At 40.6% G+C, this 15,676-nt stretch overlaps 1 protein-coding gene across 2 annotated transcripts in view; it reads left to right on the top strand.

Annotated features, from left to right (window-relative positions):
- SYTL5 (synaptotagmin like 5) overlaps window positions 1–14,142 on the top strand; it is a 100,986-nt gene extending 86,844 nt beyond the window's left edge. For both annotated transcript variants that reach the window (XM_057719027.1, XM_057719026.1), the window contains 4 exons: window positions 3,883–3,991; window positions 10,039–10,174; window positions 12,710–12,918; window positions 14,000–14,142. In XM_057719027.1, coding sequence (XP_057575010.1) covers window positions 3,883–3,991; window positions 10,039–10,174; window positions 12,710–12,918; window positions 14,000–14,142 — 597 coding nt within the window. The remainder of the gene's footprint in view (window positions 1–3,882; window positions 3,992–10,038; window positions 10,175–12,709; window positions 12,919–13,999) is intronic.
- Window positions 14,143–15,676: the final 1,534 nt, after the last annotated feature.

Here is a 15,676-nt window from a genome sequence, read left to right as displayed (position 1 = left end):
GCAACTACTGAAGCCCACGTGCCTAGAGCCAGCACTCCACAACAGGAGAAGCCACCACAGTGAGAAGCCTGTGCACCGCAAGGAAGAGTAGCTCCCGCTCGCCACAACTAGAGAAAGCCTATGCACAGCAATAAAGACCCAACAGAGCCAAAATAATTAATAAATAAATAAATTAATTAATTAATTAATTTAAAAAAACCGGTAGTATGCCAGGAGAGGATGTTGCCTTGGAATTTCCTTGCAAGTGTACCAAAAACACTCCCAAGATATTAGCTATGTGCAGACTGTAAGATGACTCCCTACTTTGCATTTCTTTTGTATGTGATTATGATGCTAAAGGACTTCATTTTATTATTTTCTATTCCTGCAAGATTTGAGGACTGTATTTATACCAAGTCACCAGTACATTTGAATTTCAGCTAGAAACCAATGGAACATTAATAAATCCCAATCATGCATGTTTTGATCTCTACTAATATACTACACATTAGTATATGACACCTGCACATATAATTTTTCCTGCCAATATATTTTCCTACCCAAAGATCTCAGCTGAAAGCAAATAGAGCTTGCACTGGTTAACTGTTGTTGTATAGAAAACTACCTTAAATCTTAGTGGCTTCAAACAACAATTTATTATTATTGTTCTTGATTCTGTGCGGTGACTGGGCTCAGCTAGGTGGTTCTTATTTAAGATCTCTTATCCACTTGAGGCTAGATAGTAGACTGAGGCTGAAGTCATCTGAGGGCTTGACTAGGCTGGTTGTTCCTGTTGGCTGTCTCCCACTTGATGTTGGCTGCCAGCTAGGTAGGAACTCAGCTAGGCCTGCCAACTAGAGCACCGACGTATGGCTTCTCCATGTGACTTGGACCTCACAACGAGTTCCCAGAGGGAGAATCCAAAGAATATTCCGAGAGAAGAAGTAGAAGCTTTTCATCTTAAGGCCAGGGCCCAGAAACTGGCACATTGCTTTGACTAGTAGAATATGGCAGAAGTGATGATGACAGCCCACTCAGATTCAGAGAGAGGACAAATACCTCACCTCTCATTAGCCATGCTATCGAAAAAGCAATGATCTCTTTTATCTGTCATAATATCCATTATAATTTTCCACTTGTGACTTTCACATAAACTAAAATTTACTGAAACTATCAAAACAATTAGAAAAGTCCTCTTACAAGGCACTAGATTTTAAATAATAAGATTAAATATTAGATGGATAGTCTATTTCACCATCTAATCTCATTTGTGCCCCTGGCAAGACAGCCGAATAAAATACTTCAGATGATTTTCCCGCCTTTGCTAATAAGTTTTACCACCACCAAGAGGAAAGAAAGTCAGGCAAGGAATCCTTTTGTGATGATGTCAGTCTTTTTTGCTGAGGCTTGAACAGCCTTGGGCTTTCTTGTGGGTTTGGGGGTTTCTGAATTCTTTCAGTCCGCCCTCTCTCAGAAGTGAGCAGTTCTCAGCCCTTGACTCATTGCTCAGCAGTCAAGTTCCTGCAGGAAAAGTCTGAGAAAGTACACTACTTTTCTTACCCTATTTATGAAAAATCAAAGTTCTGTTGACTCCATGGCAAATGGGAGACCTACAGAGCAGAGGCTCGGGGTGTGTGCTCACACTGCGTTTTTAAATTTAAAATTTGATTTTGAAAAGATTGTAGATCCACATGCTATTGTAAGACATAATACAGAGAGATCCTCTATACCCTTTACCCAGTTTCCCCTAATGGTCACATTTTACCAAGCTATAGTGCAATGCCACAACCGACATGGTGACATTGATACAGTCCACTCATCTTACACAGATTTCCTCAGTTTTTGTTTGTGTGTTTGTGTATTTTTTTCTATGCAATTTTGTCACGTGTAGCTTTGTACATTCACCACTACAGCCAAGATACAGAACAGGTCCATCCCCACAAGGATCCTTCGTGCTCTTCTTTAACCACACCCACCTCCCTCCTGCCACCCCCATTCCTAACCCCTAGCAACCATGAATCTGTTCTCCATATCTCTTATTTTGTCATTTCAAGGATGTCATTATAAATGGGATCATATAGTATGTATCCCATTAAGCTGGCTTTTTTTTAATTCGGCCTAATTCTCTAGAGAGTCACCCAGGTTGTTTCATGTATCAATCACCATTCCTTTTTCTTGCTGAGCAGTACTCCTTGTTATGGATGTACCACAGTTTATTTAACCTGTTATCTATTGAAGGACATCTAGGTTGTTTCCACCTTTGTACTGTTACACATAAAGATGATATACATATGTATGTATAGATTTTTTTCAGTGTACACAGTCTTCTACTTTTCTGGGATAAATGCCCAAGAGTGCAATTTGCTGGATTGTATCGTAGTTCTATGTTTAGTCTTTTTTTTTAATTAATTAATTTATTTATTTATTGGCTGTGTTGGGTATTCATTGCTGCACACAGGCTTTGTCTAGTTGTGGCAATCTTTGTTGTGGTGCGCGGGCTCCTTATTGCCCTGGCTTCTATTGTTGCAGAGCACGGGCTCTAGGTGTGTGGGCTTCAGTAGTTGCGACACACGGGCTCAATAGTTGTGGCTCATGGGCTTAGTTTCTCCACGGCAGGAATCTTCCCGGAGCAGGGATCAAACCTATGTCCCCTGCATTGGCAGGGGGATTCCTAACCACTGCACAATGTAGGAAGTGCCTGTATGTTTAGTCTTTTAAGAAAATGCCAAACTGTGGCACATATATACAATGGAATAATATTCAGCCATAAAAAGGAATGAAATGGAGCTATATGTAAGGAGGTGGATAGACCTAGAGTCTGTCATACAGAGTGAAGTAAGCCAGAAAGAGAAAAACAAATACTGTATTGTAACTCACATATACGGCATCTAAAAAGAAGAAAAAAAATGGTACTGATGAACCCAGTGACAGGGCGAGAATAAGGATGCCGATGCAGAGAATGGACTTGAGGACACGGGGTTGAGGGGGGCGGAGGGTGAAGGAGAAGCTGGGACGAAGTGAGAGAGTAGCACAGACATATATATACTACCAACTGTAAAATAGATAGCCAATGGGAAGTTTCTGTATAACAAAGGGAGATCAACTCAATGATGGGTGATGCCTTAGAGGGCAGGACAGAGGGGTGGGAGGGAGTCGCGGGAGGGAGGGGATATGGGGATATATGTATAAATACAGCTGATTCACTTTCGTGTACCTCAAAAACTGGTACAAGAGTGTAAAGCAATTATGTTCCAATAAAGAGCTTCAAAAATTAATTCTTTTTAAAATTAAAAAAAAAAAGAAAGAAAAAGAAAATGCCAAACTGATTTCCAGAGTGGCTGAACCATTTTACAGTGCACCAGCAATGTTGCAGTGAACCAGTTTTTCCACATTGAATTTTAATGATGTGAATTACCAGTATAGCTTTTCCTACTTGGTGGCTGGCAGCCCAATTTGAATCAGACATTACTGCCTACTTTCCCCTTCTTGGACACTTAGGAAAGCCTTGAGACATCAAGGACAGACAGAGGGAAGTATCTTCTGAGGCTGTTTGCAGTGATATCTTTATTCCTGCCTCATACCCCAAATTGTTTGTGTATGTTCAGTGATAGGTCTAGTCCTCAGTGCCTCACAGGCACTCAGTGTCCATTGGTTCACTGAACGAGTGATATATATCTCCTCTCAGATTCCTTTTACTTTACTGTTTAAAATTATACACAAATACCTTCATAGAGTTTTCCAGCCTCTGAGGCATCTCTTAAACCAATAAGTGCTAACATAGTTGAATGGGAATAAATTGTCACATTTAAGCTGTCAAGTAAATATTATATATTCAAATATGGGCTACAAAATTGCAAACCAAGCATTCTCACTTTTTCTTTTCACCTCTCTCCTGTTGGCCAGGTGGAATTTGCTGCTGATATTGGCCTTCAGTACAAAGGAGAGCTGACAGTCGTCTTACGATACATACCCCCAGAGGAGAACCTGACGCTTCCACTAGGACAACTTCAAGGTAGAGAAAAAAATCAATGACTTTGATCAGGGACATTCCATTTCTAGAAGTGTGGAAGTAGGGATCAGGACTTCGATGGACTGTTTTACTTTTACATTACACAGATGAAATGGAAATGGTTAGGTGTCACTGTCTTTTAAGGAGAGTTGAAAAGCATATACTGTATGTGGGGAAGGGTGTGAGATTCTTACAAGGAAAGAACAGAGTTCATACTTAGAAACCAACCTTAATGTTGAGATTTGTTTCCTGGAAGTCCAGCACATACAGGATCTTCCCTTGAGTGGACTGGGAGCTGGGAGAGATGGGGGATGGTCTGCTGAGAGGGGAGGTGTAGAAAGCTGCTATCTGGATTTATGATATTCACAGCTGCTCAGGGCGTCTTGAGAAGGAAATTAACCTGGAAAACAGAATACAAAGGAAAAGTCCAGATGAAGTCAACTTTTAAATCCCTCTTGCCCTTCTTTCATCAACTCCTACAGGCAGCTTCCTTTATCCTTCTTTTCCTATGACCCTTATCATTGTGACCCTGTGCAACTAAATTACTGTCTCTCAGCCTCAGTTGCCTCACTTCATAGGGATATTGCAAGCATTAAATAGGTTCATTCATGTAGAGCACTTAAAACAGTGTTAAATAAAGGTGGTGGTGGAGACGATCGTTATTCACGTTGAGCATATTTCATCAGAACAAAAATGTGATGTGGGAAGAGTTTTCTCTCACCCAAAAATGTAATTGTGCCTGAGCAATAGCTTTTAGAGCTGACCTGGCTTGGAGTTGACAACGTACAAGACTAAAATATCCAAGACAGGAGTTAGGACTTTTCTCTTTGGGTGTCTTGGTGCTTGTGTTTGGCTTTAATTGTAGCTGTTCCTCATGGGGAGTAGTGATGTGGCCGTGGCAGCTCTTGGGGTATTTTCAATTTTATTCCTTTATACCTTATAGGGGAGTATTTAATTTTTTAAATTTATTTGCTCATATTTTCCAACACATACAAGTGAAAGATCTATCCAGAGGAATCCAAAGGGGTAAAATAACATTTAAGTGATTACATGGAAAAGTATACAAAAAGAATGGAAGACAGTCTCAGAGACCTTGGTGACAACATTAAGCGCACCAACATTTGAATCATAGGCATCCCAGAAGAAGAAGAAAAAAAGAAAGGGTCTGAGAAAATATTTGAAGAGGTTATAGTGGAAAACTTCCCCGACATGGGGAAGGAAATAATTAATCAAGTCCAAGAATTGCAGAAAGTCCCATACAGAATAAGCCCAAGGAGAAATACACCAAGGCACATATTAATCAAACTAACAAAAATTAAACACAAAAAATAGTAAAAGCAGCAAGAGAAAAGCAACAAATAACATATAAGGGAAAACCCATAAGGATAACAGCTGATCTTTCTGCAGAAACTCTGCAGGCCAGAAGGGAATGGCAGGATATACTGAAAGTCCTGAAAGAGAAAAACCTACAGCCAAGAATATGCTATCGAGCAAGAATCTCATTCAGATTTGATGGAGAAATCAAAAGCTTTCCAGACAAGCAAAAGTTGAGAGAATTCAGCACCACCAAACCAGCCTTGCAACAATTGCTGAAGGAACTTTTCTAAGTAGGAAACACAAGAGAAGGAAAAGACCTACAAAAACAAACCCAAAACAATTAAGAAAATGGTAATAGGAACTGTACATGTCAATAATCACCTTAAATGTAAATGGATTAAATGCTCCAACCAAAAGACACAGACTGGCTGAATGGATACAAAAACAAGACCCTTCTATAGGCTGCCTACAAGAAACCCACTTCAGACCAAGGGACACATATAGACTGAAAGTAAGGGGATGGAAAAAGATATTCCATGCAAATGGAAGTCAAAAGAAAGCTGGAGTAGCAATACTCATATCAGACACGTTAGACTTTAAAGACTATTACAAGAGACAAGGAAGGACACTCCATAATGATCAAGGGATCCATCCAAGAAGAACATATAACAATTGTAAATATCTATGCCCCCAACATAGGAGCACCTCAATACATAAGGCAAATGCTAACAGCCATAAAAGGGGACATCGACAGTAACACAATAATAGTAGGAGACTTGAACACCCCACTTACATCAATGGACAGATCATCCAAATAGAAAATAAATAAGGACACACAAGCTTTAAATGACACATTAGACCATCTCGACTTAATTGATATTTATAGGACATTCCATCCAAAAACGACAGACTACACTTTCTTCTCAAGTGCACATGGAACATTTTCCAGGATAGATCACATCTTGGGTCACAAATCAAGCCTCAGTAAATTCAAGAAAATTGAAATCATATCAAGCATCTTCTCTGACCACAACGCCATGAGAATAGATATCAATTACAGGAAAAAAACTGTAAAAAATACAACCACATGGAGGCTAAACAATATGCTATTAAACAACCAAGAAATCACTAAAGAAATCAAAGAGGAAATCCAAAAATATCTAGAAACAAATGACAATGAAAACACAACAATCCAAAACCTATGGGATGCAGCAAAAGCAGTTGTAAGAGGGAAGTTTATGGCAATACAGTCCTACCAAAGAAACATGAAAAATCTCAAATAAACAACCTAACCTTATACCTAAAACAATGAGAGAAAGAAGAACAAAAAAACCTGAAAGTGAGCAGAAGGAAAGAAATCATAAAGATCAGATCAGAAATAAATGAAAAAGAAATGAAGGAAACAATAGCAAAAATCAATGAAACTGAAAGCTGGTTCTTTGAGCAGATAAAAAAAATTGATAAACCATTAGCCAGAGTCATCAGGAAAAAAAGGGAGAAGATGCAAATCAACAGAATTAGAAATGAAAAAGGAGAAGTAACAAGTGACACCGCAGAAATACAAAAGATCATGAGAGACTACTACAAGCAACTATATGCCAATAAATTGGATAACCTGGAAGAAATGGATACATTCTTAGAAAAGTACAATCTTCCAAGACTGAACCAGGAAGAAATAGAAACTATGAACAGACCAAACACAAGCATGGAAATTGAGACTGTGATTAAAAATCTCCCAACAAACAAAAGCCCAGTGCCAGATGGCTTCACAGGACAATGCTCTCGAACATTTCAGGAAGAGCTAACACCTCTCCTTCTCAAACTCTTTCAAAATAGAGCAGAAGGAGGAACACTCCCAAGCTCATTCTACGAGGCCACCATCACCCTGATACCAAAACTAGGCAAAGATGTCACAAAAAAAGAAAATTACAGACCAATATCACTGATGTATATATATGCAAAAATCCTCAACAAAATACTAGCTAACAGACTCCAACAGCACATTAAAAAGATCATACACCATGATCAAGTGGGGTTTGTCCATGGCATGCAAGGATTCTTCAATACATGCAAATCAATCAATGTGATACATCATATCAACAAATTGAAGGATAAAAACCATATGATCATCTCAATAGATGCAGAAAAAGCTTTTGACAAAATTCAACATCCATATATGATAAAAACTCTCCAGAAAATGGGCACAGAAGGAAATTATCTCAACATAATAAAAGCCATATATGAGAAACCAAAAGCCAACATCGTTCTAAATGGTGAAACACTGAAAGCATTCCCTCTAAGAACAGGAACAAGACAAGGGTGTCCTCTCTCACTATTATTATTCAACATAGTTTTGGAAGTGCTAGCCACAGCAATCAGAGAAGAAAATGAAATAAAGGGAATTCAAATTGGAAAAAGAGAAGTAAAATTGTCACTCTTCGCAGATGACATGATATTATACATAGAAAACCCTAAAGATGCTACCAGAAACCTGCTAGCACTAATCAATGAATTTAGTAAAGTAGCAGGATAAAAAATTATAGCAGAGAAATCTCTTGCATTCCTATACACTAACAACGGAAGAGCAGAAAGAGAAATTAAGGAAACTCTCCCATTTACCATTGCAACAGAAAGAATAAAATAACCTGCCTAAGGAGGCAAAAGATCTGTATGCAGAAACCTATAAGACACTGATGAAAGAAATCAAAGATGATACAAACAGATGGAGAGACATACCATGTTCTTGGATTGGAAGAATCAACATTGTGAAAATGACTGTGCTACGCAAAGCAATTTACAGATTCAATGCAATCCCGAACAAATTACCAATGGCATTTTTCACAGAACTAGAGCAAGAAATCTTACGATTTGTGTGGAAACACAAAAGACCCCAAATAGCCAAAGCAACCTTGAGAAGGAAAGATGGAGTTGGTGGAATCAGGCTTCCTGACTTCAAACTATACTACAAGGCCACAGTGATCAAGACAGTATGGTACTGGCACAAAAATAGAAAGGAAGATCAATGGAACAGAATAGAGAACCCAGAGGTAAACCCACGGACATATGGGCACCTTATCTTTGACAAAGGAGGCAAGAATATACGATGGAAAAAAGACAGCCTCTTCAATAAGTGGTGCTGGGAAAATTGGACAGCAACATGTCAAAGAATGAAATGAAAACACTTCCTAACACCATACACAAAAATAAACTCCAAATGGATTAAAGACCTAAATGTAAGGCCAGACACTATAAAACTCCTAGGGGGAAACATAGGCAGAACACTCTATGACATCCATCAAAGCAAGATCCTTTGTGACCGACCTAGAATAATGGAAATAAAATCAAGAATAAACAAATGGGACCTCATGAAACTTAAAAGCTTTTGCACAGCAAAAGAAGCCATAAACAAGACAAGAAGACAACCCTCAGAATGGGAGAAAATACTTGCCAATGAAGAAATGGACAAAGGATTCATCTCCAAAATATACAAGCAGCTCATGCAGCTTCATACCAAAAAAGCAAATAACCCAATCCACAAATGGGCAGAAGACCTAAATAGACATTTCTACAATGAAGATATGCAGATGGCCAACAAACACATGAAAAGATGCTCAACATCACTAATCATCAGAGAAATGCAAGTCAAAGCCACACTGGTCAGAATGGCCATCATCCAAAAATCTAGAAACAATAATTGTTGGAGAGGGTGTGGAGAAAAGGGAATTCTCCTGCACTGTTTGTGGGAATGTAAGTTGGTGCAGCCACTTTGGAAAACAGTTTGGAGGTTCTTTTAAAAACTAAAAATACAACTACCTTATGATCTAGTAATTCCACTCCTGGGCATGTACCCAGAGAAAACCATAATCCAAAAAGAAACATGTACCATAATGTTCACTGCAGCACTATTTACAATAGCCAGGACATGGAAGCAACCTAAACGCCCATCAACAAATGAATGGATAAAGAAGATGTGGCACATATATACAATAGAATATTACTCAGCCATAAAAAGGAATGGAATGGGTCTATACGTAATGAGGTGGATAGACCTAGAGACTGTCATACAGAGTGTAGTAAGCCAGAAAGAGAAAAACAAATACTATATGCTAACTCATATATACAGCATCTAAAAAGAAAAAAAAGTGGTACTGATGAACCCAGTGACAGGGCAAGAATAAGGATGCAGATGCAGAGAATGGACTTGAGGACACGGGGTTGACGTGGGCGGAGGGTGAAGGGGAAGCTGGGACAAAGTGAGAGAGTAGCATAGACATATATACGCTACCAGCTGTAAAATAGCTAGCTAGTGGGAAGTTGCTGTATAACAAAGGGAGATCAACTCAATGATGGGTGATGCCTTAGAGGGCCAGGACAGGGAGGGTGGGAGGGAGTCGCGGGAGGGAGGGGATATGGGGATATATGTATAAATACAGCTGATTCACTTTCGTGTACCTCAAAACCTGGTACAAGTGTGTAAAGCAATTGTATTCCAACAAGGAGCTTAAAAAAAAAAGTATACATTAGTGTAATGATCTCATTCACTCGGCAAATGAAATAAATATTTGTAGATTTTATTTTAAATTTTAAAATGGAATCTGTGATTTATCTCTCTTCTCTTCTTTTGTCTTTCTCTTCCCTTTCCCATCATTCTCATTCTCTTTCATTCTGTCTCTTCCTTCCTCCTCTCCTTATTCTCTCTCTCTGTCTCTCTCTCTCTCTGATGGCTGATGCAGGAAAGAAGACCTTCAAACGAGGAAAGAAGAAGGATTCACCTGTCATCTCTGGTGGAATCCTAGAAGTGTTCATCAAAGAGGCAAAGAATTTGACAGCAGTGAAATCAGGAGGCACTTCTGATAGCTTTGTGAAGGGGTAATTTTGTTTGAGCTCATATTCAATGATACTTATGGGAGATGAAAAGTTCTGTCATCCATGACACAGTGGTGGCTGCAAGGCTTCTGTCTTGTCCTTACTCTAAATGTGTGCTAGGAAAGAGCTCCCCTTGAATGCTGGTGCTTACACTGAAAACAATGCGAGAGGGATCTACTTATTCTAGCTCTCAGCCTGCTTCCGGCATATTTCAGGATTTCCCATGACTCTCGCCCTCAAGACTGGCAAATTTTCCTGTGAGAGTCATTTCTTGAAGGAGGAGAAAGTGTGATTTTCTACATGTAATACACTTTTATTGTGCTTTGGTATCATTTGGTGCTGGAAATATGCAACATCAACACAAGTATTGAATCCTTGGTATTTTGCTCTCTTGGGGGAAATTGTAAAAAGTGGTGATGTCAGAGCATCATCCCTAGAGATATTCACTGGAGAGTGCCTTGGGGAAACCCCAGGACTGCCTCTTGGGCATTTGTGTCCACTTTGTGGAGCCCAGGGCAGTTTCTTGAGAGAATGCAACCCTTTTAATGGAGATTCTTACCCACTCGAGGCAACCCAAACAACAAATCCCTCCTGTTTTCTATTTGAGATTTTTCTCCTATAATTAGAAGAACTAGAACCAGAAGGATATTTTTCATTCATCAAAACAAACACCTACATGCACACACTCCAAGCACTAAGTCCCGCAGTTCCAAAAATAAGACATGGTCCCTGCTCTCACAGAGCACCACAAAATACTTAAGGAAAAACAAACTCCCATGATGCCAGCCGTGAGGTTAATTCTTTGAGTCAGGTGACAGTATCATTCCTCTCCTCAATCCTTCTTAGAAAAGTGTAATTTTCCCCACAAGGAAATGAGTCAAGCCTTTACGCTCACACAGGCTAACTTTGGTGAGGGCGATGATAAGGAGAAGCCAATGTCTGGGGCTTCCCCACTGGTGAGTGCGTGTGCCTGAATCCCAGTCCATCTGTCCTTGACTCTGTCTCACAGTAGGTTTAAGCACAGGAGAAATGCTTTCTGTGGGTCCTGCTGTTGAAATTTGCCTCCCCAGCCCTACCATCCAGTTCTGGCCTCTTCCTCCTCACTGGTGGGATGAGGGTAATGGCTTCTCGCCCATGAACTCATTGTGGCCTTACATGGATGACTTAACATCTTCTGGAATAGTTTTTACTTTATCATGTTGAACATTTATGAAGCAGAGATAATAAAGGACAATATCCTTGGTGTCTCTCTCTCTTTCTCTCTCTCTCTCTCTCTCTATATATATATATATTAAAGGCCAGTAACTTTCTAGTAAATTCTCTCCCTAGTTACACTTAAACATTGAGCTGATTTTAAAGGGACCTCAGATTTTTTAAAAAGAGCATGAGAGGCCAAGAATAGACCCTTCTGTAAAATTTAATATTATAAAATTTATCAGTAAATATTAGGTCTGTCCATGAGCCAACAAAACAGTGGCTTAAACAAGACATAAGTTTTTTCTCTTGTATGTAAACAAAGACTAATGGGAAGGTATCCCATTGGCCAGAACTTAGTCACGTGGCTAGATGAGCAACAAGGGAGGCTGGGGAATGTAGTCCTTATTCTGGACAATCTTGTGCCTAACTAAAATCATGAGGGGTTTTTTTTTTTTTTTTGGAGAGAACAGGGAGAGAATGAATATTGGGAGACAAGCAGTCTCTTTTTTGTACATGAAAAGAAATCTCAAGTGTCATAATGTATCTTCTTTATTGTAAGGTCATTTGTAGTATTTTTCATGTTTGTTTGATATACTAATTCCATACCCATAAGTCTCCTTCCCTAAAGTCTGCTCCCTGACTCAGCAGGTACTATGATCAAAAACAAAGTAGAGACAGTGAGACAGGGAAGGGAGGGAAGCTGATAAAAATATGTTACTAGGCAAGTTACCACTGTGGGCAAGTGGGGCTCAGTTCCACTAGGGACACAGAGTTGCTTGATGCTTCCCTTCAAGGGACAAGGAAGCTGGGCGACTCATCCACCAATTTCTAAAACTCATTGGTTGAGGGTTGCTGCCTGGACATTAAATTCCCAGTAATCCCAGGGTTTCCTGCACATAAGCTGAGTCAGCTCACAGAGCACCAGATGAAGTCCTTAACTGGAGAAGCAAAGAGATACAGGCGCTTGAGGTAGGAAGCTGTCCGCATGCCAGGAAGTGCTCATCCTGACTTCATGTCACCTCAGAGGTGGGCCTGAGATGATGGGAGGCAGGACATTATTACATAGTACCTTCTACAGGAGGTATTTTCATTTCCAGATGAGGGAAGGACCAATACAGGATTAGAAAGGAGAGTGTGGGCATTTTACTATTGCCCCACTTAAAAGAAATAATAAACCATTCCACTAAATAAACCCAGAGTTAAGCATATAAGATGCTGGGAAAGAAAATCAAACACACACACAGACAGAGCAGGAATTATGGGAAATTGAAATGACTACACAAGGATGCCCTTTTCTGCTTTACTTTCTCACTGATATCTTGATTGTGTTTTTTCCTTCAGCTACCTGCTCCCTGATGATAGCAAAGCCACCAAACTCAAAACTCCGGTAATTAAAAAGAGTGTTAACCCTCAGTGGAATCATACTTTCATGTTCAGTGGCCTGCATCCCCAGGATATAAAAAATGTTTGCCTAGAACTTACCGTCTGGGACAAGGAGGCCTTTTCCAGCAACATCTTTCTGGGAGGAGTTCGTTTGAATTCCGGAAGCGGTGAGAGACTTGTCTTTGACTCCACATGGGGCAGGGGAGTGGTTCCTGCAAGTGTGGTGTGTTTTAGGTATATATGTAGTTTCTGCTTAGCCGACTCTCAAAAACTTCTACAGATGCTCCATTCCTTTAGCCAAGGATCGGTTCAATGTTAAAAATACTACTAATGTAACTTACTATGTAAACCATTTAACCTTCAGCTAAAAGTCTGGGGTATAATGCTTATATTCAGTCGTTTCATAAAATATCATATATACTTTAGTCTAAGTGAATTTCAACTACTTTTTGGGGCCTTACTTCGGGATTTGCTCAGGAGACGATCACCAAGACAGCACAGGCTTCCGATCAGGGAGAGAAGGACTTCCAAGACCAACTTGCCTTCATGCTCTTCTCAGTTCTGTCCAGGGCTTGCAGCCATTACTCAACACTGGTTGAATTGAAGGGAAATCCATTTTTTCCCTAAAAAGTAACGTCTCATGTTGTTCAAACAGATCATGGACACACACCACTGATGCCATAAGACACAACTATAACAGGGCAAATTGGGGGGAAATTTACAGCAGTAGAGCACGTGCAGCCCCGTAAATGCTCATTATTGCCAACACTTAGGCCAGACATAGATAGTCCGTGTGCACCAGGGGCGGCATTCCATGGAGCAAGACCCCAACCCTGTGATGCTCTACTTATGTATAGATTAGGGAGAGCCAAGACTATCTCTAAGACTACCACTGAAATGAAAACTCCCAGGTCACAGGAGTGACCTCACTCAAAAGGGAGAGCCTCAGGCCCAGTTAACCCTGTTCTTCTGTCGTGTTAACTCAGTCTCGATGAGCCAGCTTTCTACTTAAACTCCCAAAGTGAGGAAGAAATGAGCCCCTGACTTGTTCCCCGTCATCTAGGTAGAAGAGAGTAATGCAGGCTGCAAAGGATGTATCTGTGCTAACACCACTCACTAGATATGGTGAGAACAAGCCAGTGAAGGGCTCTCTGGTCAGCAGGCCCCCCCTCAGAGGTTGATAGGCGTCTTCCAGAAGATCAAAACATTTCCTTTCTACAGTGTAGCGCTCCCCTCTCGCTTCTTTAGGTGTGAGCCATGGGAAGACCGTGGATTGGATGGACTCTCAGGGGGAAGAGCAGCGCCTCTGGCAGAAGATGGCAGACGATCCTGGGACTCCGGTAGAGGGCGTTCTCATGCTCCGTGCCAGCATGGGGAAGAGTAAGCTCTGAAGGTACCAGTTCTCCAAACGGAGGCCTCCCGAGACTGTCTGGTTGTTATTTCCTACCAGTAGCAGGCTTGGGGCCTGAGTCTGCTTCCCTGCCATTTCTCACCTGAGGGTATTGGGACATGAGGGGAGGGACGTCAGTGTTAGGAACCTTTAGGGTCCTGCCAAGTGTCTATACAAGCATGTCCCTCTCTATATCTGCGGGCCAGGGCTTTTTTGATTGGATAATAGAAAGTGGATGACACTGTCCTGTCAATGAGGAAATTGTGCAATGATTCACAGGCTTTATACCGTAGGGGAGATGGCCCATGCTTCCTTGAAACTACAGTTGAGGTTGGGAGTCCCCAAACTTTTTCTAATTGTGAGTGACTTTAGGTTTTCTCACAGTTAGAGGGAAAAGGAGGCCACTTGCAATGTAGACCACTTGAAAAGTAAGAAGAAGGGATGCTAGGAATCCCCATGATCCAAAGAAGGCATTGTGGGCATGGGTGTTGGGGCAAAGGGGTGGTCCTGTTGTCATAGCCAACTTGTGGATTAACTGGGTAAGTTTTCAAGGTTAACTGAGGTTTTTCTGTGGCGACTACACAATTGATACTCTAAATCATCCCACTCTGGGGAGTGAAGAGAGCTAAGTCATTACATCAGAACAACATGTAAACTAGGATTGACCTGGGAAAATTGGGGTGGAGGGTCACCCTAATTACGACCTAGCGTTAGAGAACTCTGTCTTAAACATTTATTTTATAAAATGCTCTAAACTATTAACTAAAAGAGAATAAGAAGCAATGCACATTTTTTGAGCCCCTACTTGTGTTACGTCCACTATATCCCATTGCTCAAAGGAAGTCATATGGCCAAGCCCAAAATCAAGAGGCAGGGGAATATACTCTACTCACATTGAAGCTATGGCAAGAGTGAGGATGCAGGAAGGGATGAAGCATTGTGGCCAGGAGTTCAATCTACCCTACCTCCTATCACCTGGGATTCTAGAGGCTTTAGTCACCAAACTTAGATATGAAGGGAGTTAAAGCCGAAAGGGACCTCAGACCTGGTTCCTCATTCTGAAGATTCCAAATCTGAAGCCCAGAGAGCAGAAATGACTTGCCCAAGATCATATAGAAGTTGTGACTGTATCCAGACTTAAATCCAGTGTGTGACTCCTAGGTCAGTGTTCTTTGCACTGTGGTCTTTGGCGTGATCCTATGCTTATCGTGATGGACAAGAGGGCACAGATTAAGGGAGGTGGAACAGAGTCTGATTATTTGTGTATGAACATACCTGACCAGTCTTCTTCTGGAGTCATGTTCTAGCCCCTCAGCTCATTTTTTCACTTGAATTCCTGTATCGATAAAATCCTTAAAAGGATAGAGACTGAATTTTAGTAGTAGGGAAGCTGGAATCATCTTCAGGCTTATTCTGCCTAATTGTTTCATATTCTAAATTTCTTGAGTTTTGAAAAAGGGTTTAAGAATATATTTAGCATTATTCTTAGAAAGGGGAATAAGCGATCTATATTCACTATTAGTAAAAAACAGGCT

The sequence above is a fragment of the Hippopotamus amphibius genome, chromosome X (assembly GCF_030028045.1).
Source record: "Hippopotamus amphibius kiboko isolate mHipAmp2 chromosome X, mHipAmp2.hap2, whole genome shotgun sequence".
NCBI lineage: Eukaryota > Metazoa > Chordata > Mammalia > Artiodactyla > Hippopotamidae > Hippopotamus > Hippopotamus amphibius.
The sequence above is the reverse complement of the archived record's forward strand: the minus strand, read 5'-3'. Positions and strand labels throughout refer to the sequence as shown.